This window comes from Chelmon rostratus, chromosome 15 (genome assembly GCF_017976325.1).
Source record: "Chelmon rostratus isolate fCheRos1 chromosome 15, fCheRos1.pri, whole genome shotgun sequence".
In the NCBI taxonomy this organism is placed as follows: Eukaryota; Metazoa; Chordata; class Actinopteri; order Chaetodontiformes; family Chaetodontidae; genus Chelmon; species Chelmon rostratus.
The window spans coordinates 24,925,127-24,951,316 of NC_055672.1; the positions used below are offsets into that span (position 1 = coordinate 24,925,127).

The window sequence follows — 26,190 nt, forward strand, 5'->3', positions numbered from 1 at the left end:
ACGACTCTAATCCTCCTCACTCATACAAACACAAACACACACTTGCACACGTAGAAAAAGTGCCCAGGTCTATCTGCTATTAGCCTGGGCCGAGGGAGTGTATGCATGAGTATCCTTGTGTGTATGTCTGTGTGTGTGTGTGCGTGGAGAGGATTGCACAGAGACACCAAAGAGGGAAAGAGCGAAACTAACCCAATTTCCTGCTCCATTTCCTTTTCACGTGGTGGGTGTGTCCAATTCCATGGTGGGCCAAGTTTAACACCAGCCACCCTACAGCCTGGGGTCATGCATTTTACCTCAGAGTCACACACAGGAGACAGAGTAAATAAATTGTGCTCCACCTCAAAATTAAACATGAATTTGCTATTTTGAGTTCAACAAAAGTTTCAAGTGGACTCAAGTTAGAGCAGCTGGTGATGGTTGATGCATATTTCAAATATGTGAATGTACTGTACATGTTCATTCATATAGGAGACCTATATTCCTTTTAGAGTGATGTTCCATAAATCCAATAAATAAATAATGATTACATAAAGCATGTGTTAATGCATAGATAGATAGATAGATAGATAGATAGATAGATAGATAGATAGATAGATAGATAGATAAAATTTAGTAATCTCACAATGGAGAAATTAACTCTTACAGGAATGTTTGTTCTTGTCAAGCTAGAATGCTGAATGCACCGCTACATCTTGCAAAAACACGTCCTTTCGCGTGAAAGTCAGAGCGTATCCCTGAGGCTGCCATCTTTGAATTTCCGATTTATTGAAATTTGAATTTTTTTTGAATATTTTCTTGTAGTGTACATTGTCATATCACCCAAACCTTAATATAGCTAAGATGAACTTGCATTTGGATACCCTGTTGCCTCGTGTAGTTCTGGAACCACCAATATATTCACACACAATTTAACTTTAAATGAAGCTTTGATAGAAAATGGTCAGACTTTGGAACACTAATGTTTTGGAAATATCCAGATACCATCTTGAACAAAAGTCTTATTAACCAAAGTGGCAGGGATATGCAAGGAATCAAAGTTTGTGCACATGCATGCTAAAATTTGCTAGCCAGATATCCATTTATTTGCACCCATTTTTACAGAATAAGTCATTTAGGATGTGCGTGTATATATGTTCCTTGGACTCCCTGGCCATGTGTTTTCATTAGAAACTCAATTCGTTATTTAAGATTCTCTGTCAAGCTCCATATGCTGACATGAGTGCCACGGTCTAGTCGCAGTGACAGCACATACAAATACACACAGAGTCGCGCAGTCCCTGAGTTGTCTTGACCTAATTGAAGCCCAGCGGTCTGCCCCAGGTCATTCTCTTAAATGCCCTTATTTTAATGAGATTTTTAATTAGCATGTTAATTGCCTAACGTGATCAGCAGGGTGACTAGCTAGCTGACGAGCTGCGGTTGGTATCCAGCTGGGCCATAACACTGAGGCTTTCCACTCTGCTGAACAAAACCATGCCAAGCTGAGCTGTGCTATGCTTGGCCTGGAAAGGAAATGGTGTTCAAGAAAACAAGTGCTGATTTTTCTAGTCTCATGTTGCATTTATTCTTAAGGCGGAACTGTAGATCCAATTAATTACCAGTATATTTAAATAGTTTTCCATTCTCTGACTCCCACTCGATTTGCTGATTTTTTCTTTTACTTAGAAAGCAGTATTAGCAGGCTAGTTTGGTAATATTAGCATCAGAACCATTAATCTGTACACTATACACCTAGTAATATTATTAATATTATTACAAAATGCATATAGAAGGACTGCTGATGCATAAATAGTATTTTTCATATGACATCTTGTTAATGCTGTTACAGTCCTAAAGATATTTTGTCCCATATAGACACAGTTCCAACGGAGATGGAGTCTACAAAGATTAAGAGCAACAAAACACAATAAACATTAAAAATAAACATAGAACGTATGTATTTAATATATATATATATATATATATATATATATATATATATATATATATATATATATATATATATATATATATATATATAATGTATTTCCAAGTAGATAAAAACTAGGTGTATATACATAAAACACAACAATGGCCAACAACATAATTCTAAACAATACAAATACTGCTACAAAATAAATATTGAATGGGTAAAGTACTAAATTATGTACATAAATTGGGTGGTCACACACAATATACACATGCACACACATACATGCACATGCACGTCTGAAAGGTAATACCCCCATCATTTTCCTTTTTCAATATAACTGTAATATAACCCTGTCCCTGACAGCCGTCATGCCACTCATGCTTATCACACATGTTTGCTGTGTTAGCGAAGTGGTTACCCAGCTATAGTTCGTCAGTACAATCAGTAATGTGCCATATTGAAAGGTCAGCAGCAGAGCATCCCTTCACATTTACTCTGCACTCAGCAGACGATGGTACTCATAGTCTGTTGAATGTTTACTTCACACTACATTGTTACCTAGTTGGTGAAATGCAATGCTGTAAAGTAAACATGTCACTTGCAGCATATATCCACTTCTTGTCTGGATTTTGTAATGCCATGTTTACATGCCTTGGCAAAAACATTTTCACATCTTCAGGATGTCCAACTGTAAAACTTCTAACCAAATAACGCCAGCACGATCGTATCTCACCTAGTTTGGCTTCCCTTCACTGGCAACTTGTCCCTTTTCCAATTGATTTTAAAATTTTAGTCTTGACTTTTAAGGCCCTGCATGGTATGGCTCCAAGCTGCCTGGCTGAGCTTGTAAATCATTACTCAACTACCCATAGCTTTGGTTGTCTGATAAGGCCATGTTAGCTATTCCCCAGATAGGGCTGTCATAAAATTGCCCCAAAAATTTGATTATTCCTTCTGAAAAAACACATAGGTTTGGACCTTGTTATAGGTATATTTATTTCAACATAAAGATGTAGTTTGATAGATCTATTTACCCACACATTACACAATAAACAAATTAAATAATGTTTTATACCATGTTGTTGAATTATTCACTCTTTTCAGCTTGACCTACATCAGTGAAAGTGACGTTATGTGAAGAGGTTCCACTTGATGCCAAACCACATGTCCTAAAGATGTACGATGTGACAATTGGTGCAGTCAAAGCAGGCCTGTTATTCCAGTTTTTCTTTGTTGGTCCATGTCCTTACAGAAGGTTGGGAAATTAGCACCAGCAACCAGCCAAATGCTGGTAAAATATAAAAGTGACTGGTAGATTTAAGGCACCAAACAATGATTGACTGTTGATTGGCTGGTGAATTTGAACATTTAGCCTGTAGCTGGTATATTTATATTTTCAAAAGCTGAATTTAGGCTTAGCAAATTTTAGTTCCTAACTGTTAAACGGAAGATGGTGAACCAGACAGTGATCATAGAGTTCCAAAGCTGCACAAGGTACAGAGTGATAGGAGTTATTTAATATGGTATAGCAAAGGTCCTGCGTGTTTTTATCCCTGGGATACTGAATGTGGTGTCTGTAATTTGGTAGTTTATAGCAGAGGTTTGTGATGTTTATAAGCCAGTGGCATCAGTGGTATGACGATGCTGTACGAAGAACCTGCTGATACAAGCTTGAGTTAAAGAGAACTTTATTAACAAGCAGTATCAGAACAGATGCCATCTAAGAGAGCTTCAGGGTCAGATCAGAAAACTCTGCAGTTAACATACACACAACACAATATATAGCATGGCGTTTTGTCTAACTCCACCCATATTTTTCTTGTCTCAAAGACCAGATCATGTTCTGGGCATTGTCCCACTGAAGAATGTTCTCCTTTGCAACAATCATTGTCTACATCTATAGAAGTTTTACATCCTAGTAGCCCCTCAAACATTATCACCTCTGGTTTATCTTTTCCTGATCTGACCCTACATGACCCTGCGTGGCCTCACATACCACAACTAAGAGTGGTTTATATCCCAAACATCAGTTTACCCCGATCATGCTTAATCTGACATATATTTGATATTTGATTGATCTGATCATATAACTCAGTTGCTCTGTTAAAATCTACAAGAACAATGTGCAGAGTCTGGATGTTCATGCTCCATGTTAGTTATCTGGTCAGCCAGGTGTTGTAATACCTCACTAACACAAGCCTGATTTGGGATGTTACTGACCAGAATACTGGAGGAAAACTCCCATGGTGAATGGACAGATAGGTGTTTTTTCACCCTCTACTCCATGAACATTACAATCATGTGTGTGACACTTTTACTGTTATGTATTACATCTTATCAATGTAAGAAATGGATTATTATTTTGATGATTTAGAACCAATAACCATGCACTTACAAGTAATTCCATTGAGTTACACAGCAGCTTTATATCCACACTGGGCAGGTCAGGAAGAATTTATTATTTCTTTCCTAAAGCCTGTCTGTTTGAGAATGAATAATAGAGGGGCTAATATCTGACCATGGAGGTGAAGGGAGGTGAAGGGGGTAGAAAACATGGAAAGAGGCACAGTGCACAGAGTGGCTCTCTTACTCTGTCATGTCACTTTGTTAACTTCACTCTAGCAGGAACTCAAGGCTGTGCGGTTATGAAGCTTGCTTTTATAATTTACCAACACTGCTGTCGGCTTCTTTATTGAGCTTGGCCTTCACTGACAGACACAGACACAGACACAGAGGAAGCTTTGATTTAGCCTGGGAATGTTCTAGCTTGTGTGGACCCTGTGATTCAGTCTATCTCTCATATCTTCTTTTTGTTATTGTCATTACAACCATATCTGTCTCTTATCATTTCTCTCCCCAACTACCGCTCATTCTCTCAATCCTAATTCTTTTCTATCTGCTTCTCCTCTCACCTCCCTCCCCTCCATGCCTCTCCCTCTCCTTCTCTTTCCATTCCAGTCAGATCTACTGTATAGAAAATGCCCATGGCCAGCTGGTGCGTGACCTAGACTTCAACCCCAACCGGCAATACTACTTGGCCAGCTGTGGAGACGACTGCAAGGTCAAGTTCTGGGATGTCCGCAACATCCAGGAGCCCGTCAAGACCCTGGAGGAGCACTCACACTGGTGGGTGGATTGGTTGTGGGTACAGAGAGGTTGAAGACAGGGGTGGGTAGTGGAGTGGGTCCTTGAACTAGAGGACCTTCCCATGTTAGCAAGTATCCATCCTGCTCGAGTATTCCTGAGTTCTACTCTAAATCAGAACCTGCTGCCATCCTCCCATGATTTGGTGGCAAACAGACAATTTCTGTACACTGATTGATAATATATACAGTATATTTCAGTCAGGACCACTTTAGACAGGGAGTGTTTAGTTGTATGCAGAAATTATATTTGGTTGCATGGCTCTGTTCTGGGACCTGCCTGCCCTTCAACGTGCTTACGTGAAAAGCCTGGCAGAGCACCTCTCTGGTCTGTGCCTACATGGGACAGCTAGAGCAGGGAGAGCAGCAGCAAAGACCCCACAGGGAACAGAACAAACATGGCATTAAAAGTGGAGATTGGTTTTAAATGGTTTGTAAAGGAAGCAGCTAGGACAGTTTAAATAGTGCGCCCTGTTTGAGATATGCCAATAGAGTGTGAAGCAGAGAATCAGCTGAGCCATCAGCCAATGAAGCTGGAGTGCAATTTGAGCCTGACTTCTTTGCCTGAGCCTGCCTGATCTTGCACTATGCTTTGTGTGTGTGTGTGTGTGTGTGTGTGTGTGTGCATACATACATTTTCCATAGAGGAGGATTAATACTTTCAGCTGGTCAATCTCAAAGTCTTGGCCAATTAATCTTCTCTCTGCCTGGCTACTTATGTCTTTAAAGAGACACTCCTTCTTTTTATAGTGCCCAAGATTGTACACTGAACTTGTATTGGGACCACAACAATTCATCCTAAATTTTATCACATGATTGGAATTGACAAGAAATATTACCAAAATAGGTGAAAAAGTATATCATTTCATTAGATTTTACAGCTTGAGTGTGAATGTGAGCAAGTATTTCCTGTGTCTCATATAATTATACTGTATCCGTGAAATAGGGGAGAAGCCTTTTTACACGGCTTTAGAGTGTAATTCAGGCAGGTTCAGGATAACTCACTAACAATAATGATAAATATGATGATAACTCCTTGGCTCCGCTGTTAATTGGTTTCTGGTTTTATTAATGGCTTTATCTCCTAACTAATGAAATGCCCTAACTACTGCTGGTGCAATAAAAGGAAGTAATACACTAATTAGTAATTAAATAGGAAGCTACTCGTTTTGTCAGTAAGGATTGAATCACTGTCAGTCTAACACAGCCCAGTTCTGCTCCAGGTTTGCTTGAGACAGTTCTAAGGGCTGAACATAGTGTATTGCAGAAGTGTATATGTGTGTATGAACGTGTGCGTGCGTGCGTGCGTGCGTGCGTGCGTGTGTGTGTGTGCATGGGAGACACTCTCCTGTGTGAGCTGAATAGATTATCAGTGTGTCTGCGAGACAAACTGGGCTACTGCTGCAGTACACCAATCCTCACCTGATAAAGGAACACACACACACACACACACACACACACATACACAAACATATGCACACACATGTGCCTCGTGCATGTGCAGACACACACTCTTGAGGGGGCGTTATCTCCAAAAGAAAGATTGACTTGGCAAACATATCCATAACTATAGATAGCTTCAGATGGGATCTCTTCAGATACAAGATAAGTGTGTGCGTGCGTGCGTGCGCATCCATGCGTGTATGTGTCCCTGTGAGTGTGTGTGTGTGTGCATGCACCAGCATCTAATCTGTGTTTTTGCAAGAGCTCTTTTTTCTTTGTGTGTAACACAAAAAATGTTGCATACAGTATGCATTTGTGTGTACACTTAACGTTTGTGCGATGCATATACTGTATGTGTTGGTATTTCCCCGAGTGTGTGTTTGTTGTGCATACTCATTTTTCAAAGTGCAGCCAGGATATGGCCTCAGGGTTGCTGGGGGTATTAGAGATTATTTTTTTAGAAGGGAAGCAGATCAGGGGCGCGCGGGGAACAGTGTGGCCGAGGCTGATTTCCCGTCAACAGCCTTGGTTATCCCTCAATCCCTCCCTTTGAGGGATATGGGACCACACTCTGAGCTGTGCCCCAGGCTCACAGACAGAGAGACATAGACAAAGAGAGAGAGAGAGAGAGGATGAAAAAGAGCAAGAGAGGAAAACAGTGTCGACAAGGGACAAAAATGGAGAAAAGAAGGGACGAAAGGTGAAGAAGTGAATTAGCAAAGAATTGAAACTGAGCAACCAATACAGGGATCATGGGGCTTATGATAATGGCCGTCAATGCGTGTGAGCTAAGCCCAAATATAGACTGCAATGTACCAAATTTCCATCATCAGCACCTGAATACACATTCAGAGAGGAGTAATAAGCTGTGAGCTTATTGTGTGAGCATGTGACTCTTTAATGTGTCCATGCATGAATGTAAACTATACTGAACTTCTCCACATTGCTGCACTGTTAAACACCGAATGCATGTCTGGTAATGTGTGTTTTTTGTCCCAGGGTGTGGAGTGTCTGCTACAACCACAGCCACGACCAGCTGGTGTTGACAGCCAGCAGTGACAGCCGCCTCATCCTCTCCAACATGGTGTCCATCTCCTCAGAGCCATTCGGACACTTGGTGGATGATGAAGAGCTCAGCGAGGGGGAGGACAACCACCAGGAAGACAAGTAAGAGCAACTCAGGCTTGATAAAAAAGGAAGTGCTTTGAGTAATGCCAGTTAATAGTAATTACCTTTTTCAGGGATAGTCTGGTTTAAGATAGTAAGGCGTGGCTTTAAACAAAAACAGTGGTTTATTACAGCTTGGATGTTAGTTTTGCCACGACAACACAACAGTTTTAATAGAATGGAAATCTAACTATTCAAACACATGAATAATACGATGCTAATAATACTAATACTGACACATGGAAGTAAAACAGAGTAAACATTTAAGATAATTTGGTTTTTAAGTTTTTCACTGTCCAGAGTATCTCACTTCAGTGTTATCACAGATGAGTATCTTGGTTTTTGATGTTTTGTTTCAGGAGAGTTGTCTATATTCACAAATACTGAATATACAACAGAAAAGTAATTTGATATTGAGTGGTACATCATTAGCTCCACTGCCAATTATTGATGCATAGACTATCCCTCACTGCCCCACCTATTAAACATTAACAGCAGTGTGATTTCATTCTTTTGGATGCATAATTCCCATTCATTTGTAAGATCAACTTTCTCCTGCTCTGAACATGTGCTTGTAGCACATTACTTATGAGTGAGCTTCATCATCTTCAAAGTATTAGGACAGTAGTAGTAGGACATCAGTTTTGATTCTATATTCAATTAAATTCAATTCAATTTGAATTCAGTTTTATTTATATAGTGCCAAATCACAACCAAGGTTGTCTCAGGACACTTTCCATATAGAGCAGGAACAGACCAAACTCTTTATCTACAGAGACCCAACAATTCCCTCATGAGTAAGCACTTGGCGACAGTGGCGAGGAAAAACTTCCTTTTAGGAGGCAGAAACCTCGAGCAGAACCAGGCTCTGGGTGGGCTGCTATCTGCTGCTACAGATGTGGAATCATAGCACCCCTCTTGTATGTGCAGTATGTGTCCACTCCACAGTACCTGGACACTACGTACAGAACTCCTCCAGTGGTTAGCCATTTTTTTTACTTTATGTGGTGGTTTTTAAAATGTATTATCTTTCAGATAATAATAAGGCAGTGGAGGCTAGGATTTTTGGATGTGTTTTTTTTTAAGTTTGTAATCAGTAATCATGAGTCATATAGGAATTACACAGCCATTCTAGTTTTTGTTGATCTGTACATAGAATATTTCAAGGTTTTGTCAAGCTTTTTCAAGGAACATTAACTCTATTTAGTCATTATAATTTGTACAGTACAAAAGAAAATTGGAGTAACTTTCCATTTCAGCTAAATCACACAGCTCACATCATCTGTTTTCTTCTGGAATATTTTTATATTGACCAGCCTCAGTGGCCAGAGGAAGAACACCATTATTCTACAATCGTATCATTTTCAGATTTCCATTGTACCTCGCACCCAGGCCATTTCTCCCTGAATTGCTGAAATCAGAACAAATCTATGAATCCCCAGAAAATACTGAAGATCATTACATACTTTCGATGTGTTAATAACTGATCCCAGATCTCTTCCAGCAGAGTCAACAAGAGACCCCCATTCCAACCTCATGAGTCATAAGTTAAAAAGGTTAAACAAATCATTGATCTCAAAATAGGCAACTGGACAACTGGATTGCTTTATAGAATCTACTATCCACACCTTCAAGAGGTTTAAAGGCAAGAAAAGAAAGTGAATTTGCCTTTTGCTATTCTAGTTCTAGTAGTAATAACAGTAATAATGATACTGAATGTTTCTGATCGATACAGGCTTATTTCTTTCTAAATCCATTCTGCTCATCAACACGATACTGTCTCATTTCTAAGTACTGTGTGAACTTTTGTTCAGTATTTCAGAATACAGTTTGTTAGCTGCATTAAGGAGCCTGATCCCCTGTAACTGAGGGGCATTCTGGGGTCATTCTGTTATGACTTTGGCGCAGGCTTGATAATGGACTTGTACCATACTGAAGGGACCATTTTCAAAGCATGACTTGAAAAGATAAAGGTGGATCTCTCAGAGATGTGGATATTTTAAAGTTTGATTTGGAATACTTTCTATTGCAGATCATTTCTTTAATTCTTAAATTCTTTCATTTCGTTTAACTCAAATGGGTGAAAAATAGAGAGAAAACAGCAACACATTATGTCTTAGTAAGCATACAGAACAGCTTCAGTGACTTCTCATAGATTTTCCAGGTCTGTGGATCTCTACTAGAGGTATGAATGCCATTCTTGATGATGGTTGTGGCAAGCTCTGCCCTAACGCACCTCCAAAATCTCCCACAGCAACACAGTGGTTGACTGATATCTGAGGGCCATTGATAGTGTTTTTTTTTCTTCTTTTTCAACAAATCCACATAGCTGTCCCTTTACAATATTCAACATTTGCTGTTGAGCTTGTATTCCTCTGAAAATAGAAGCTTGAAAGCTAGGTTAACTCACTTTGACTTGGATATCCTGTATATTACACATGGACTCAAGCCACAATAGGCTGTAACGTACAGAAATGAGGAGAAAGGAACAATGTAAGGAGTGCTCAATTCACAATGTATTGTCATTTTGGAGGTTGTAGTTCATGGTGCTTTATAATTAGATACTGTTACACTGATATATTCATTTATGTAAATGGACTGGAGAAAATATTAATAACACATTTCAGTATAGTGCAATGAAACACCTCTTCATTCTTTAGGAAAACTGAGGCAAAGTCCAGCATTTTGTAGTCAAGTGCTCTCATGTGTAGCTTCTTGTTCTTGTCTTCCCCGTTGAATCTATACAAGCAGAGCACTTGGAGTGTTTATATTTAGGCTGCAGCCCAGAGGGAGCAGCTACTGTCTATGTGAAACAGTTAATGTGTAAAATAATAATATAATAGTAATAATATGTATGTATGTCACTGTTTTCCCTCAAAACTACGAATAGCCATGGGTTTGGGGGAACTTTGGGATAGTACTAATGCTAGATCATAATTCTGAAATTGTATTTATTGTCACATTGTTGAAACAGTGGGAGAACTGTCACAGCACTAGGGAGATTGGTGTTTGTGTACTGAAGACAGGGAAGAATTGTGATTAAACAAAGTAAATGTTCTCCAGTCCTCAGCAGGTACTGGTGTGTGAGGGCAGTCCACAACACAGAGGAGATAAACTGATGCAAAAAAATGTTTCCCAGTGGAAATTTGCCTCTTAAGTTTTGACACATTTTCACATCATTCCTTAAACAGAGTAGGTACGAAACAACAAAAAACATTAAATAATTTAATTGCTCTACATGCAGCTTTTTAAATAACTGTCACTCTAACAATGAAATCTTAAGGTGTCCTGCTTCAGTCAAAGCGTTTGTCAGATGGCTGAACAGCATCTGAAACCCCACACCATTACCATGTTGTAACTGGGGGTGGAGCCGCGCCTGACAATCATGCCTTCAGACATGATAGAATGACACATGAACAAACTGATGATGGCTGGTGACCTGATGACAGTTTCTATGGATACCATCCAACAGTGTAGAAAAGGCCACAAAGTTATAAGTTAGGGTTATTAAGTAACGTTACCCTTATGTTATGTCTATTTAGAACACGGCGCTCATAAATATTCAATTCTGATTGGTCAATCAAAATTCAGCGGTGTTTATGTAAGGGATAATGTATAGTGAACAGGTTCCTATGGAGAAATAAACCCTGATGGGATGACATAGAAGACATGAGTAGGTTCCTATGGAGAAATAACATCATCATCCTGAAGGGGGTTATTTCTCCGTAGGAACCTGTTCACTATACATTATCCCTTACGTGTAACGTGCGGTTAGGTTTCTGTTAGTTCAGTGCCAATAACTCTATTGGGTGACTGTCGTCATGCTGGTGGAAAGACGTGTGCTTCAGTGGGTCAGTCGAGTTAGGGACTGCGGTCGTGTAGTACAGTAAGTTCCTGTGAGTAAGTTGATCTGTGTGTGAATGAAACGAGTGCGTACTTATCTGCTGCATTACTTTTATTATTGTACTTCTTTTGTTGACACATCTATAGTTAATTTCTGTTCGCCAATGTGGATGATATTTACGAGTTCAGGTGCTCGCCATGAGATAACCACGCTCATTACATCCAGGCTACGCTAGTTTATAGCCCTCGTCTCACCTGACTCAGCGCGTCAGATCATGACAGGTCATGTCAGCTTCAAAGCATGTTCATACATTATTGCCTGTTGTTAGTACTGTTAAGAGTTTTATGGTTGAGTTAAAATACAAAGAGTATTGTTACCTGTACCGCTATTGAGACTTTGCTAACTCCGTGACAGGACATAGCATGCAGGGTTTTCACAATAAAAGCATCCTGTCTGTTTGTCAGTGGGGGAATGTAACACGGGTCATAAATAAGAGGAAGTGTTATGTCGACTTTAGCAGTAACTTAACACAGTGTTAACATGTCTACAAATCCCATGTGATGACTGTTTGGGAATGCTGTGTTATTGTAGAGGGAGATACATTTAATTGTAGGCATTTGATTACTCTTTTGTTTACAAGTGTTGGAGTTTGAGAGACATGTAGTCATATTTGCATCAATCCTGATTTTGAAACTGATTATGTTCTTTCTCTCTGGTGTATTTTATTAATTTCTTCTTATAGAAACCACAGTCAGACATAAACACAGCTGTTATTGCATGACCACTGGAATCCCTGTGTATGTGCCTGCACATTGGAGAATTAAACAACATATGAACCATCTCTCAGACCCTTATTTCATACTCTGGAGAATTTGGCGATAAGTGGTGTTCTGGGGTCAACCTAGTGACAAACAACTGGTGCCCAGACTGAGCATATCCATACTATCTTCACTACAAACAGTGTGTATTATATTTGAGTTGCATCACTTTGATGCCGGTTGTGTTACATATTGGCTGTACAGTGAAAACAATAAGAAAGAAGCAACTGTGTAATCTCTAAATCCTCCATACATTGACATCAAGACCAGGGTACATGTGCAGAGACCTACATGAAGTCTGCAAGATGTAATACATTCTTCTTCCTGTTTCCATTGCTCACTTACGTGTGTGTGTGTGTGTGTGTGTGTGTGTGTGTGCGTGTGCGTGTGCGTGTGCGTGTGTGCGTGTGCGTGTGTGTGTGTGCGTGTGCGTGTGTGTGCATGATTTAGGGGTAAGGAGCCCCTAAAGGACAGTGTGGTGTCCACCTATGAGGAACATGAAGACAGTGTGTATGCGGCAGAGTGGTCATCAGCTGACCCCTGGCTTTTTGCCTCACTCAGCTACGACGGACGCCTTGTCATCAACAGGGTCCCCCGCGCTCTCAAATACCGCATCCTGCTGTAAGAGGGCAGGGAGGGACAGGTGACCTGAATGTGCATATGTGTTTGTGTGCAGTGAGAGTGCAAGAGAAGAGATAATAAAACTGTACAAATTCTTTGCTACAAAAGCTGCCAATAGATATTCCATTCTAACTTATAATATCCTGTGCAAGACACTGCAAACTGCATGTGAAGGCAGCAATGGTGAGGACTATGTGTCTGATGGAAATATACTGTAGTTCGTATGTATCAAATGACCACTGTAAAAAATAAAACTGTGCTGCTCATGATTTCTGGATAAACATTTCACATGGTGTGCTTCTTAAATGTTGGCACCAACCTCATGAGATAGCAACACACACACATAAAACATCATATTCTTCAGTCTACTGTGTCATGTCATTATGTTTATTCATATGTTATTTCCTAGCATTTTGTTGTCTGAATCTTATTTGTTGTCCTTTATGCATTATCTGTGTGACAATAAATACTGGTGCTCAACTATCAGTACAATCATACTTACATACAAATGCAAAAGACACAGTATTTGTATTTCAGCAAAGAGAGTAAATGGACTGTATTTATATACCGTTTTTCTAGTCTGACGACCACTCAACATTCTCTTACAACACAAGCTTACTTTCACCCATTCACACATGGTAGCTAGGCCACCTGCTCATTACAGCCATTAACATGCTCACACACACTCACAAACCCACATTTGTTTTGGGCCATGTGGGGCAGCAGAACAAGCTGTGAAGTTGATGTGACAAAGGTGTGAGCAAATAGCTGCTTATTTACAAAACCAGCAGATGCAGGGAAACATAAGCAATAATTTCGAGTCGTGTTTTTAGCCACCAGTTGATTGTAAGTCCAACAGTCACTCTCCTTTTAGCTCTGTTTTGGTCTCAACCAACTTCTTAGAGAAATCAAGTGGCATGAAAGAGTTTGGGCACCCCTGGCCAAAATTTCTGTTCCTGTGAACAGCCAAGTTAGCAAAAGACGACCTAAGTTCCAAACAGCAAAGTTAAAGATGACTCATTTCTTTAATATTTTGAGAAAGTCTACTTTTATATTTCCACCTTTTACGCTTTCAAAATAACATAAAAGGAAAAGGCCCTGAAGCAAAAGTCTGGGAACCCCGCATGGTCATTACTTAGTAACACCCGCTTTGGCAAGTTTCACAGCTTGTAACAGCTTTTTGTAGCCAGCCAAGAGTCTTTTAATTCTTGTTTGGAGGATTTTCACCCATTGTTCCTTCTGTGAAATATTTGGGCCATCATGCATACACTACTCTTTTGAGGTGTATCCACAGATTTTCAGTGATGTGTAGGTCAGGGGACTGTGACAGCCATGGAAAAGCCCTCAGCTTGTACCTCTTGCGGTAGTCCATTGTGGATTTTGAGGTGTGTTTAGGATCATCATTATCCTGTTGTGGAAGCCATCCTCTTTTTATCTTCAGCATGTTTACAGCTGATGTTGTCATGATGCTATCTAAAGGCAAAAGGTAAACACCAGCCCAAAATGCATCAGGCATGTTTAGATGTTCCTTTGAAAACTTCTGATGCTGAATTTTTAGGTGAGGATGCAGCAAAGGTGTCGCAGAACAGCACACCACTGACACTTCCAGAGTCTGGAAATCTGAGTCTTGATTTGCTTTTCTAGCATTCCAATTAAAATTCTCTCAGAAAGTGTTGTTGGGGTTTTTTGTGATGTTGATTATGTTGGTTTTGTTGGTTCAGCTTGACCTTCGCCAATTCTTATTTTAATTTTCAGAGTGCTAGGCAGCTGCTTAGAGGAGCCCATGGCAACTGATTGTTGGGAAACGGTTTGAGGAATGTATTTCTAAAGTTTTGAAATTTGTATCATCTGGCTATCACATTTTCTACCTAACAAGCTACTTAAGGTCAGAGACATTGGTAAAGGTTATCTGAGAGCTCAAATCTCTTGGGGTACCCAAACATTTGTATTGTTATCCTTTAATTTTCTTCACTCTAAAATTGTACAAAACAAAAATAATCATCTTTAACTTTATGCCTTTTGGAGATTTGTTCATCTTGTACTCACTTAACTATTCACAGTATCAGAAAGGATACAAGTGGTGCCCACATTTTGCATGCCACTGTATCTGGCTCATTGGCTCTTTAGCTGCTACTCTACCTGCAATTACTACTCTTTAGTTGATGTTCCTCTGCTTTCACCAGCTAGTTGCTAACTTTGTCAGCTGTTTGGTGCTGGCCAGGTTACATGCTGGGGATTATCAGAGCTGCTGGAAATGACAGTGAACCAAGCTGCTTGCTTAATTTGCAAGCTGTAAAACCAAAAAAGAGCTGAAAGACATAACAACGCTTCAGCAGCTGAGACGTGGTGATTATTTTCTGTTGGTTTGAATTTTGTGTCATCACTTAATTGATGAATTGACTAATTTGATTTATTTAACTGGAAGTACTGCCCTCAATACAGACTTAGATGCCAAAGCAAGGTAAAATTGAAATAAAGCCAAGAAATAATTCTAACACGATTACAACATGCAAACCTGTGTGTACACCACATATCTTGTCACACCTGAGAAACTGCTGGAAAATATCTGTTGTGACATCTCTGGTTGGGGTGTGGCCACAAGTATGACATGCAACATTAAACCTATACAATTTTGTACCCTTTGTGATTCAGTTGGCCTTTCTGAAGACTGTAGATTTACAGTGTACTGTGAGCTGCATCCCTTGCTCTTCTCTCCCCTCACACATGTGCTCACTTCTCCCTTTCCTTCTCACTCCATACAGTGCGATCTGAGACTGATCAACACTGACAGTCTGAGCCTCTATTATGGCGGACACCACTGCCAGGCCTTTTAATTGCACCTTGACTCTATGCGTCACACTTTCACACACATACACAGACTAGTGCCAAGGGAGGGGCACAGGGCCTTCATTAGCTATGCCAGTGGGGGCATGCAGTGATGTGTCTGAATACAGACTGTATTCGGCTGTCTAATCAGAGAAGCTGCTCACAGATGCACATTAAGAGTCACACACATACAAAAACCTTGTTACCCTACAGTCAATAATTGAGAGGAGGGATCAGGGTGGAGATACAGAGGGATGTGAGCACTGAAAAGGTAATTGCTGGATCTTGCCCATCTGGAAACTTGTGATGCTTGTCACAGACATGCAATGACACGCACACAAGCAGCAGTCATTGTCTCTTCTGTCTTCTGGGCACCATTGTATATAGAATTGTGAGGGTGACAAGCATGTATGCCAGGGTCTTATATGTAATGGAGTATGTGTCTGTATTTGTTGTAAAGAAAGACAATATTAAAAAAACAATGATTGATTAGAAAAAGCAGAGCCAGATATTTCATCACCAGAAACAGAATATCCAGTTAATATTGCAGCTTTTTGACCAGTCACTCTACATGCTGATAACAGCCAAATGTTTATCTGTGAATCGATGAAGGCACCTCTTTAGTATTCCTGAAAGGCTACTCTGATGGATTTGTAGCCATATACAGGCTACAGCATTTTGCTGGCCAACAATAACACATGATGGCAGCTGGTGGTTGAATTAAAAAAAAAAAAAAGGAGAGAAAAAAACGATCCACACCTTTGTGTCATCCACAAATATGGAATTCATGAATTATTGTAATTTTTGTGTCATTCACATTACCCATCAACAGCTTCAACGGCCTCTTTGGCCGCACACAATTTTAAACACACTAACACATTCTATAAATTAGAAATAATGAGTAAAATGTGTTTGTGTCAACATCACAAATGCACAGTAATTCCAATATTAACTCCCCTTGCAGCTCTCTTTCACCTTTTTCAGCTCCTGAGAAAAATACCATCTCTTTAGCTGCTTAATTAACACTACCACTAGCTCATCTTAACTTTGTCCTGCCGTTTGGTGGTGGGAAGGTAGTGTACAACAAGGTAAAATAGGCTAAAAGGCACTGTAGAGCATAGGGGAATTACATAGTTGGGTGATAATTCTCTGTGGTTTCTTCACTATGACTGATGTCTTTCAAATTACACATAGTACACGTGATCGGGAGCTTTATGTGCCAGCCACCCAGACTTCCTCAGGTCATGAGACTCTTGACCTGGAATAAGAGATGACAGTGTCATTGAGGCTGCCGGCAGCCCTTCATGAGTTACTGCACTCTCCTGGGAAGTAGAGGCTGACATTTTTGTGGTGGTGCTTATGAACTTCTACCGTCAGTGAGGTGTGTGAGACCTTTCTGCTGTTTCTGACAGTTTCTGTTACAGTTGTGACTGCAAAGCCTAATTCAGCTCAAAGTGTTGAAAACGGTGGGACAGTCATAGTGGAACCGGTAGGTTTAGAGGACTGGTTATAGTGTGACCTGAGAATGGTCAAGCAAAAATGTTGAATCAAGAGCAGATTGTTGATGATTTTGTGGTACACAAGGCTCAGAGGACTATGTTCAGAGAGGTGAATACATAACAGCTACAGAGGCATCAACAACCACTGCGTTGCTTGGCAATGGAGCATTGTGTGTTTGAGTGCTACACAGTGTGTAAAAACTGTGCAGCTCTCTTTGCTTTATTAGGGCTAAAGCCCCGAAGGGGCAGAACCCTTCTGTGTTTGTACCGGTTTATTATCATCAGTTGTTTTCTTTTGCAGCGTCTCAAACTGCTGTGAGCTGGATTGTGCTAAACACATGAGACTCCAAATAACTGGAAATGATGTGCAAGTGCTTCCCAAGAAATGTGAGCCCAATCAGCCAGATAGTGATACAAAAAATACAATTTTTGAAAGGCCACGTCTCTTACTTCTTCTGATCGACTTGAAATTGGACAAGCAGGTCCTACTTCATTTGCTCTACGAAAAAAACTCTTGGACCATAAAAGTCTGCCATGATGGACTTTCTGCCATTTTGAATTTTTTGAAAAGCAGGAGTATTATGTATGTATGAAATTGTTGGATTTTGACTGTCTCACCAAAATGGGTATACAGCTTCACAGGACTGAGATAAACATTACGAATATAAATGAACAAGATCGGTTGAAAAACGTGATCGCCATCAATGATTAAACTTAAAAGGCAGCAGGAAATTAGCCATAACTCATTAGCGATTTGTCCAGTCATCATAAATCTTGTACATATCTTCAGGGTGTGATTGGGAATAGGGCTACTGTGTATTTTGAGCCTGACAGCCACACTATGTCCTGAACATGAGTTTGGACAAATTGTGTAACTTTGAGTGAGCAGTTAGTGAAATGCTGCAGGATGAAACAAACGTGTGATTGGTCTCACGTCTTCTTGAATGAGAATTAAACTAGCTGAAGTGACCTTGCTCACCTTTGTGAGACCTGAAACCCACTTGTTGGGGCAATTGCAGCTTGCTTCTGTGTGAACAAAAAAAGGCTTGAACCCAGAATCAGCACTTGCAGCTGTATTGTGTGTTTGAGACAGCAGCCACGATATTATTTATACATCTCTGTGTTGTCTGCTTTGGTGATGTTTTATTCTTCTGTTAAAGTGGCACTTTTACCATTTACCAAACATTTTTTTCAGTGTCAAGAATGTTGGTAGTTGTAGCTAGCTTCTTTGACCTGTGCAAACTGCTCAGGAAGCACGACAACAGCATGACAAAAGCCAACTTACTGTCCAAATCTTTCATTCTTCCATGGGTTACATTATTAATTTATTATTCAAAACCTAATACCTATGGTGTTCATTGTGAGTTTCAGGTGCCTTGATCATTTGAACTATAAAAATGATCTTTTGCCATGTTTCCTTCTATGATTTTATCACAATGTGATGTGCTTTGGTCACCTTTTAGGTCTAAGTTATTTGTCAATTTGCAATTTTAGTGTCAAAAATGATTTTTTTAATCATAATATTATCATTACATTACTACACCTGTTCAGATTTACTTTAAAATTTACTTTTAAATTTAAATGTTCAATTTCATATTATCTTGCAGTAATTCAATTATTATCATTATGATTATTATTATTATTTTGCTGTCTTGGCACAGCACAGCTAAGTTAAGGCATCACATACATACATACGTACATACATTCATACATATGAAATCATTTTTATTAACGAGGCCTTATAGATATTTCTATCAGTGCATTTATATTCATATTAAAAACAAGTATTTTCCTGCAATGCCTGTAAAGCATGCATATATCAAGGAATGCGTCTCTCATCTACAAACCACAACACAACAACAAGTGGAACTTGTTGTTGTGTTGTGGTTTGTGGTTTGGAACCTTTTAACAATTTCTTCTTTTTTGTCCTTTTATAAGAAGTGCTGGCAGCAACTGCCTGAGGGTTCTCAACTGATCAGGTTCATCAATACTGGCCTCAGAACACTGAAGGTAGCGTGTAGTGATGCAGTGGACCTGTAAGCAGTGTATTTTTTCTGTAGACAAAAGAGTTTTGAGTAACAGTTGTTTAAACACTGTTGCCTAAAACATGGAGGATTCGCTCGTCAACAGCCAGTCCCATGTCTTGCTTGTGCACTTTAAAATCTTTTAATGCACTCAAAGAGCATTTCTCTGTTTGGCACTCTCAATCAGACATTGGACAAGCAAGTAAACCCAGTGTATGGATGTTGATTTACAGTACAATAAAAAAAATACTTTGTATAGAGTTTAGTATTTATATTGTTAAATAGGGGTCATTGTGTGCAGGATATTGGTTGGTGTTTCAGGTATTGGTTTGTATTTGGGCTTTGGAGGGGGGAGGAGTTTTTGGCCTTATGAACCAGTTGGTCAAACACAGATGTCAAGTGTACGGACACATAAGTGCTTAATTGTAAACACACCGACCAGGCATAAGCACAATAAAAGAGTGTACCTGTCTTCATCAAAAATAGAAGGCAACATTGCAGTCAAGGGGAAAAACATTATTGGCCTCAGAGCTATTTTGAATGTCACGGGTCAAAGTGGTGGTAACATCACAATGTGCGCTGCAATCACACAGAATGGGGTCCTCTACCGCAATTCCAACTTAGGTCCTTACAACACAGCCCACCTGCTCACATTTTTAGACAGACTGTACAACATAGTCACAGCAGAAGGCCAAATGGATGCAGAGCAGATGAGATACATTGTCAACTGGGACAATGTATCTTTCCACTGATCTACTTTGGTCCAAAACTGGTTTCGTCAGCATCCACAGTTTTCACTCCAATACCTCCCACCATACTCCCCCTTCCTTAGCTCCACTGAGGACTTTTTTTCAGCATGGGAATGGAAGGTTTACAATCTCCAGTCCTATGTCAGGATACCACTGATTCAAGCCATGGAGGAGGCCTGTGACCAAATTGTTGCAGGGTCTGTGCAAGGTTGAATTCGTCATTTAAGAAGATTCTTCCCTCGCTGTCTTGTGAGAAAGAACGCAGCCTGTGATGTGGACAAAGTGCTATGGCCAGACCCAGCTAGGCCACGAGATGATGCTGAGGGTTTCTTTTCTCTTTTTTCCTTTCTTTTCATTTTGTCTTCACAAATGTTTTTGCACGATATTCTACTGTATTTAGAATCTGTTCTGTTCTGATTTTGAGTGCAAAATGCAGCCTTTGGAAATGCATGGATGTATTGACTGATTTTACAGTGTGGAGAGAAATAAAAAAAAATCCTCAGTGTGTAGTACTGGACTTCTGTGTTGTGTTTGGTCGATATATTCATGTACTTTAACAATATCTCTGAAAAAATCAAACCCAGACTACATGATTAGAAAAGTAGAAATGTTCAAAGTGTTTTAGATTGAGCCCAGCAGTGTGTAACTGGTTCAAACATATCATATGAACCATGTGTGTTCCATATGGTGACAAAAATTGGGTTTTTATAAATTATTGTATAGTTTTGAATAAAGAGTTTCATTTTGCAAAAGATCTGAGGCGTTCTGCTATGTGTGGTTGCGTAAAAAACAAAAAACAACAAAAAAAACTACGTTGCTTATGAGATGTTATTTTTGTGGGTTTTTATTTTTTGTTTTTTTTAATGTGCACTTATTTCCTTATGATTCCTTATGATTATTATTATTTATAAAGGTACTATGTATGTATGTATGTATGTATAGGTATGTATGTATGCATGTATACATGTGTGCTTTTATTTTTTATTTTTATTGTTGTTTACGTGATCGAAATAAAGTTATACTACACTACACACACATAAAATGGGAAATGGATGGAAAAAGAGTCATTCTTCCGGGACTGGGATGGGACAGGATATTAGGGTTTTTTTGTTTTTGTTTTTTATTTACTCTGTCATGGCTTTGCTATGGGACAGGAGTATTGTTGTGGGTGTGTGATGGGACAGGAGTGAAAATCCACTCCCATGTCACTCTCTACTGGGAAGGCACTCAAATGAAACCGGGTAAAAATGACTGAAATATTTATGTGGCTGGGAAGTGGAATGTTGTTTTCCTAAGCAAAGAGGGTGAGTGATTACTGGAAGATACTTTTCACTATGTGGATGTTATGTGAAAGAATTATGGAGGTGTTTGCTTCTCATGTTTGAGGCTAAAATGAAATTTATGAGGCAAATGCCACAGAGACATAATGAATCATTTCAGAGATCAGTGGGCACAACTGTCTGTTTATTTATTTTTTCAGTTGTGTCTGTCTGTACATAAATTCTCTCAATGCTGGTAGCTGTTTCATATATTCATTGATTACATCACCACACAAACATATGTCTTACACAAAAATGCAGCACAGATCTAACAGTTTTTGTGTAATGTCTTGGATGATGGTAATTGTACCTGAGGGTTACCTGGATGTCATCCTCGCAGAGTGGAGGCAGAATTGGGTTCGGCTGCTAAAAAAGAAAAAAAAAAAAAGAATTGTGTATTCATGTTGGTGATGCAATGTGGAGTGCGTGTGTGTGAGCAGGGGTTTTAGGTGATTATTACCTTGGAGAGTTTCACTCATTTGCATTGAAGAGAATTTCTATGACCCCTTGAAATGAAAATGATGCATAAACATGCTGTTCTCTGCATCAAGAGGAGAAAGAAAGAGTGGCTGATAGCAGGAGAAGGGGGGACTTTTTGACCCGTGGTCAGGAAAAAGAATGGCACAAGGAAGGTGATGATTTCTACTCTGGTAAGGCAGATGGTGCCAACATGAGCTAGAAGACCCAAGCACTTCGTTTGAAATATGTATATATATAAGATAAGATTTGCAATGCAAAAAGCCTATGGAGGACTAAAATAAACCATTTGAAATGTGCAGGGACATACTGTACAAAGGAATAGGTCTGGTCTGTTAAATGTTAACCTACTTGCAGCTGCAGTTTGCTTTTTGTAAATTTCTCAAGTTCTCAACTCCATAGCTGATTAAACACAGCCCCATCACTTTTGATGTTAGCAAGGATAGCTACTTAACACTGAAAACCACCCTGTAGTCAGAGAAAAGCTTTTGTATATTGTAAGCTACCTATTTACTGTGATATAACTTCTGCAGAAGATAAACTGCTTCTGGAAGGGGTGAACAGAGACTGCTTAACCATGTGTGACGGGTGGTCTGCATTATGGTATGTTCTCAGGGAACCATCATGGGCCAATACATTTTTGTTGTTTTTTCAAACCTCTGATTGATTTGCATGTTCTCTCCATGCTGTGGGTGTACCAACTCTTTTAAATCTCTCAGGACCTGAGTAGATGCAGATTTCTACACATCTTCGCAAAAATCACACTAAAAGGTTGACAAGCTCTTTTCCCCCAATTCCTCCATCCTTTTTTACTCACAACTGTGCTATTAGCGACAGTCATCTGCAGAACTGTTGCCTTGATCATCATTTGGCTTCGTCTGGCTGACCAACCCTCTTTTCTTCCGGGTTGGAAAGGGACCACAATGGATGAGGTCCTATCGTGATGCAGCATGCACCCACCTCCCTTCTCCAACCTCACTGTTCTTCAATTATCAAACAAGTGTACAGGAAGGATCCAGATTTATTTGTGTACCCTTAACACTCAATAAAGGTGGTTCATATGTTCTTTCTTAAAATTTTAACTCTGTTGAGCAGATGCTGTTAAAGGTGGAAAAAGTCATTAAAAATAATGTGGTTTATAACTGTGTTAATATAAAAATGTAATGCAATGATATTTGCGTTACTTAGGCAGTCATTCACTGGTACACAAACATTTGTTCAAATTCAATCATACATTCTATGGACTTTTTCTTTTTGACCTTGAACCAAATGAAAATGCATGCAACATCATTCTCCTGCAAAGTTTGTGATTCTAGCTTTTGGATGTGAGGTTGACTAATGATTGAAATGACAGTTGAGTCTGTCACTGGTGTCCTGGCAATACAGAGTGACAGTTTGTATGTGTTTGATCAATGGTGCATTGCTTGGAGACAGAGCAGGAGCAAGTGTCTGTGGCAATTCTTTGTCAATCAAATGGCACCCCATGAAATCCATTAAAACCAATTTAGCCACAGCTGTACAGCTCAAATCTCAATGAACACTAAACCCATGGTGAATTAATAATGGATTTTCAAAACTTTGGTGATTTGAGTTGATTACTGAGTATTATTTCAAGGACCTGGTGTGTCATTCATTATTATGTGTTGAAAAGGGCTCTCAGTGAGGGATCATTCTACGTAGCCTGATCTCATGTAAAAACTACAAAAAAATCTGTTCTTTTTCTTTTTCTCTTTTCTTAGTTCTTACAAAATGATTCTGTTTTTGCTGCAAGTCAGTTACTGATATTTTATTTTACCTATAAAACAAAAGCAAATATATATCCTTCTCACCCCAGTGGACTACACCACCTGCACATCAACGCCAGCAAGACTAAGGAGATGGTGATTGACTTCCACAGGAAAGCACCAATGACTACACTGGTGTGCATCCAGGGTTTTGACATTGAGATTGTGGAGAATTACAAATACCTGGGTCGCCACCTCAACAATAAACTGGACTGGTCCAATAACACTGATGCCCTGTACAGGAAGTGCCAAAGTTGTCTCCATCTGCTGAGAAGACTGAGGTCCTTTGGAGTATGTAGGACATTACTGATGACTTTTTATGACTCTGTGTTGCATCTGCAATCTTTTATGCAGTGGTCTGCTGGGGCTTATATACACATCCAGCAGTGTATGGAGCAACATTATCATTCATTTGGAGTCATGTGTGTTCACCTGAAGTCCAATATTCACTTATTTTAGCTTTGTTTTGGGAGGTTAGTCCCTGGCAAATTGATCATCTGGTTGTACTGCAGGTTCATTGCGTATGACACTTGACTCTATTGCCCCTCTAAAAAACAAAGTAAAACAGAAGAGATTAGTTCCATGGTACACCCCTCAAATCCACTTATATACTGTAACATATGTAATACATCCTACATACTTATATATAACTTTCCAACTTTCCATCTACCGCTCTCTCTCTCTCTCTCCATCTCTACGCCCCTCTACACTCATAGCTAACCAGTTGAGGCAGGCGGCAGATGCTAATAGAGCTTTCCCTTTTGTATCCATTTTGCCACAAACAAAATGAGTCCCAGCCAACAAATGATTCACAGTAGTTATCACACCACTTAGCTTCTAGCACTATTTCATGAGGATGTATGAGTGACCAGGCACAAATTGCTTTTAGTTTCAGTCCTGGTTTTCTAAATGCAGAAATAAATAAATGTAAACATAGAGTAGAAACTGTATGCTGCTTTCACATTTATGTTTGTTACGGTATGTTCATACATCTCCACTACATGCATAGCCACTTTTGTGAGTGTCACAGGGGAGAGAGAGAGAAAGAGACAGACAGAGAGAGAGAGAGAGAGATCCTCCCATGACCCCTGGCTGTTTGACTGCCTGGCTGCACATTCACTCTCTCACTCTTTCTCCCTCTCCTCCTTGCTCACTCGTTCACATCAGACATGTCATTTGCCACACAGCACCAAAGCACACTCATGGGAACTGCCTGACCCCGATCTGTCTTCTCCTCTGCCCAGTTGACCATACACACACACACACACAGACACACTCAGGCACAGATGCACTTGACATTTGGGTCACTGACAAGACATCAGGTGAGGATGGAGGAACCCAGGTGACAAGGAGAAGCAATGAACCTTTTACTGTGATATTGCTTCTGTGAGCCCAAGAACACACACACACACACACACACACACACACACACACACACACACACACACAAACACACACACGTTTGTCTCCACAGGAATAGCAGTGCTTGTTTCTCAGGTTTGAAAGCCAGCGAAGGCCTCATGGTTCAGATGGTGACCTTCTAGATTTCTCATCATCACAACTCTCAACTCAAATGTGTATTATTTTGCTGCGAATATCAGCAGCACTCAGTACACCCACAGAAAATCACATGAAAGTGGAACCACCAATAGGACACCATGAATGACAGAAAGAGTTGGCACACCACTTGTGATTGAAAAATAAATAAAGAATGACCTTAAAGAACCAACAAAATAAGCCTTTCATCAAAGACAAAGATTCACTGCATCCGCACAATACTTTCAAACAATTGCAAAGATCTGGGAGCACAGCATCATTGCTTCAGCAATCAGATATGACAATAGCAGCAATCAGAGTCATTTTTTTTAAATGCTAAAAAACAAATCCTCATTACTACTGGTGTCTTGATAGGTGGATGCACCCCACCCCTTATCCCAATCTACAAACTAAATAAGATAAGATAAGATCAACTTTATTAATCCCCAGCTGGGGAAATTTGGTGTTACAGGCAGCATCAATAAAAATAGCAAATAGCAAAGGCAATAGAATATAAAAAAAATACAAAATAAGAAGTAGACAATGTATATGTACATTCTATACAAAATGTATAAATGTAAATGTAAAAATATATTGCCAATGGAAAGTAACTTGAGAAATATTGAAAAGGAATTGCACAAGGATTGAAACAAAAATTGCACATGGTTATGGATAAATTAAGTACAGTATTTGCTCGATTGCACAGTAGATAATATATATAAATATTTATACACACACACACACACACACACACATATATGTGTGTGTGTGTGTGTGTGTGTGTGTGTCACAGTGGAAAGAAAAATATATATGTATATGCAAAGCGTAGTATTTAAGGAAAAGGGAATGTAATATTGCACAGGTAAACATCCTCCTCTCGCCTACGTTCTCAATGGTGTCCATGGGGCAGTCCAGGACAGAGCCAGCTCTCCTGACCAGTTTGTTTCTGTCCCTCTCAGAGCTTCCACAGCCTCTGCAGGCCATTGCATAGAAGATTGCAGATGCAACCACAGAGTCATAAAATG

General features: G+C 39.6%; 1 protein-coding gene across 1 annotated transcript in view; it reads left to right on the plus strand.

The window, feature by feature from the left end:
- eipr1 (EARP complex and GARP complex interacting protein 1) overlaps positions 1 to 21,070 on the plus strand; it is a 70,709-nt gene extending 49,639 nt beyond the window's left edge. Inside the window, exons 7-9 of the mRNA XM_041953570.1 lie at positions 4,874 to 5,041; positions 7,501 to 7,668; positions 12,781 to 21,070. Coding sequence (XP_041809504.1) covers positions 4,874 to 5,041; positions 7,501 to 7,668; positions 12,781 to 12,955 — 511 coding nt within the window. The 3' untranslated portion in view covers positions 12,956 to 21,070. The remainder of the gene's footprint in view (positions 1 to 4,873; positions 5,042 to 7,500; positions 7,669 to 12,780) is intronic.
- Positions 21,071 to 26,190: the final 5,120 nt, after the last annotated feature.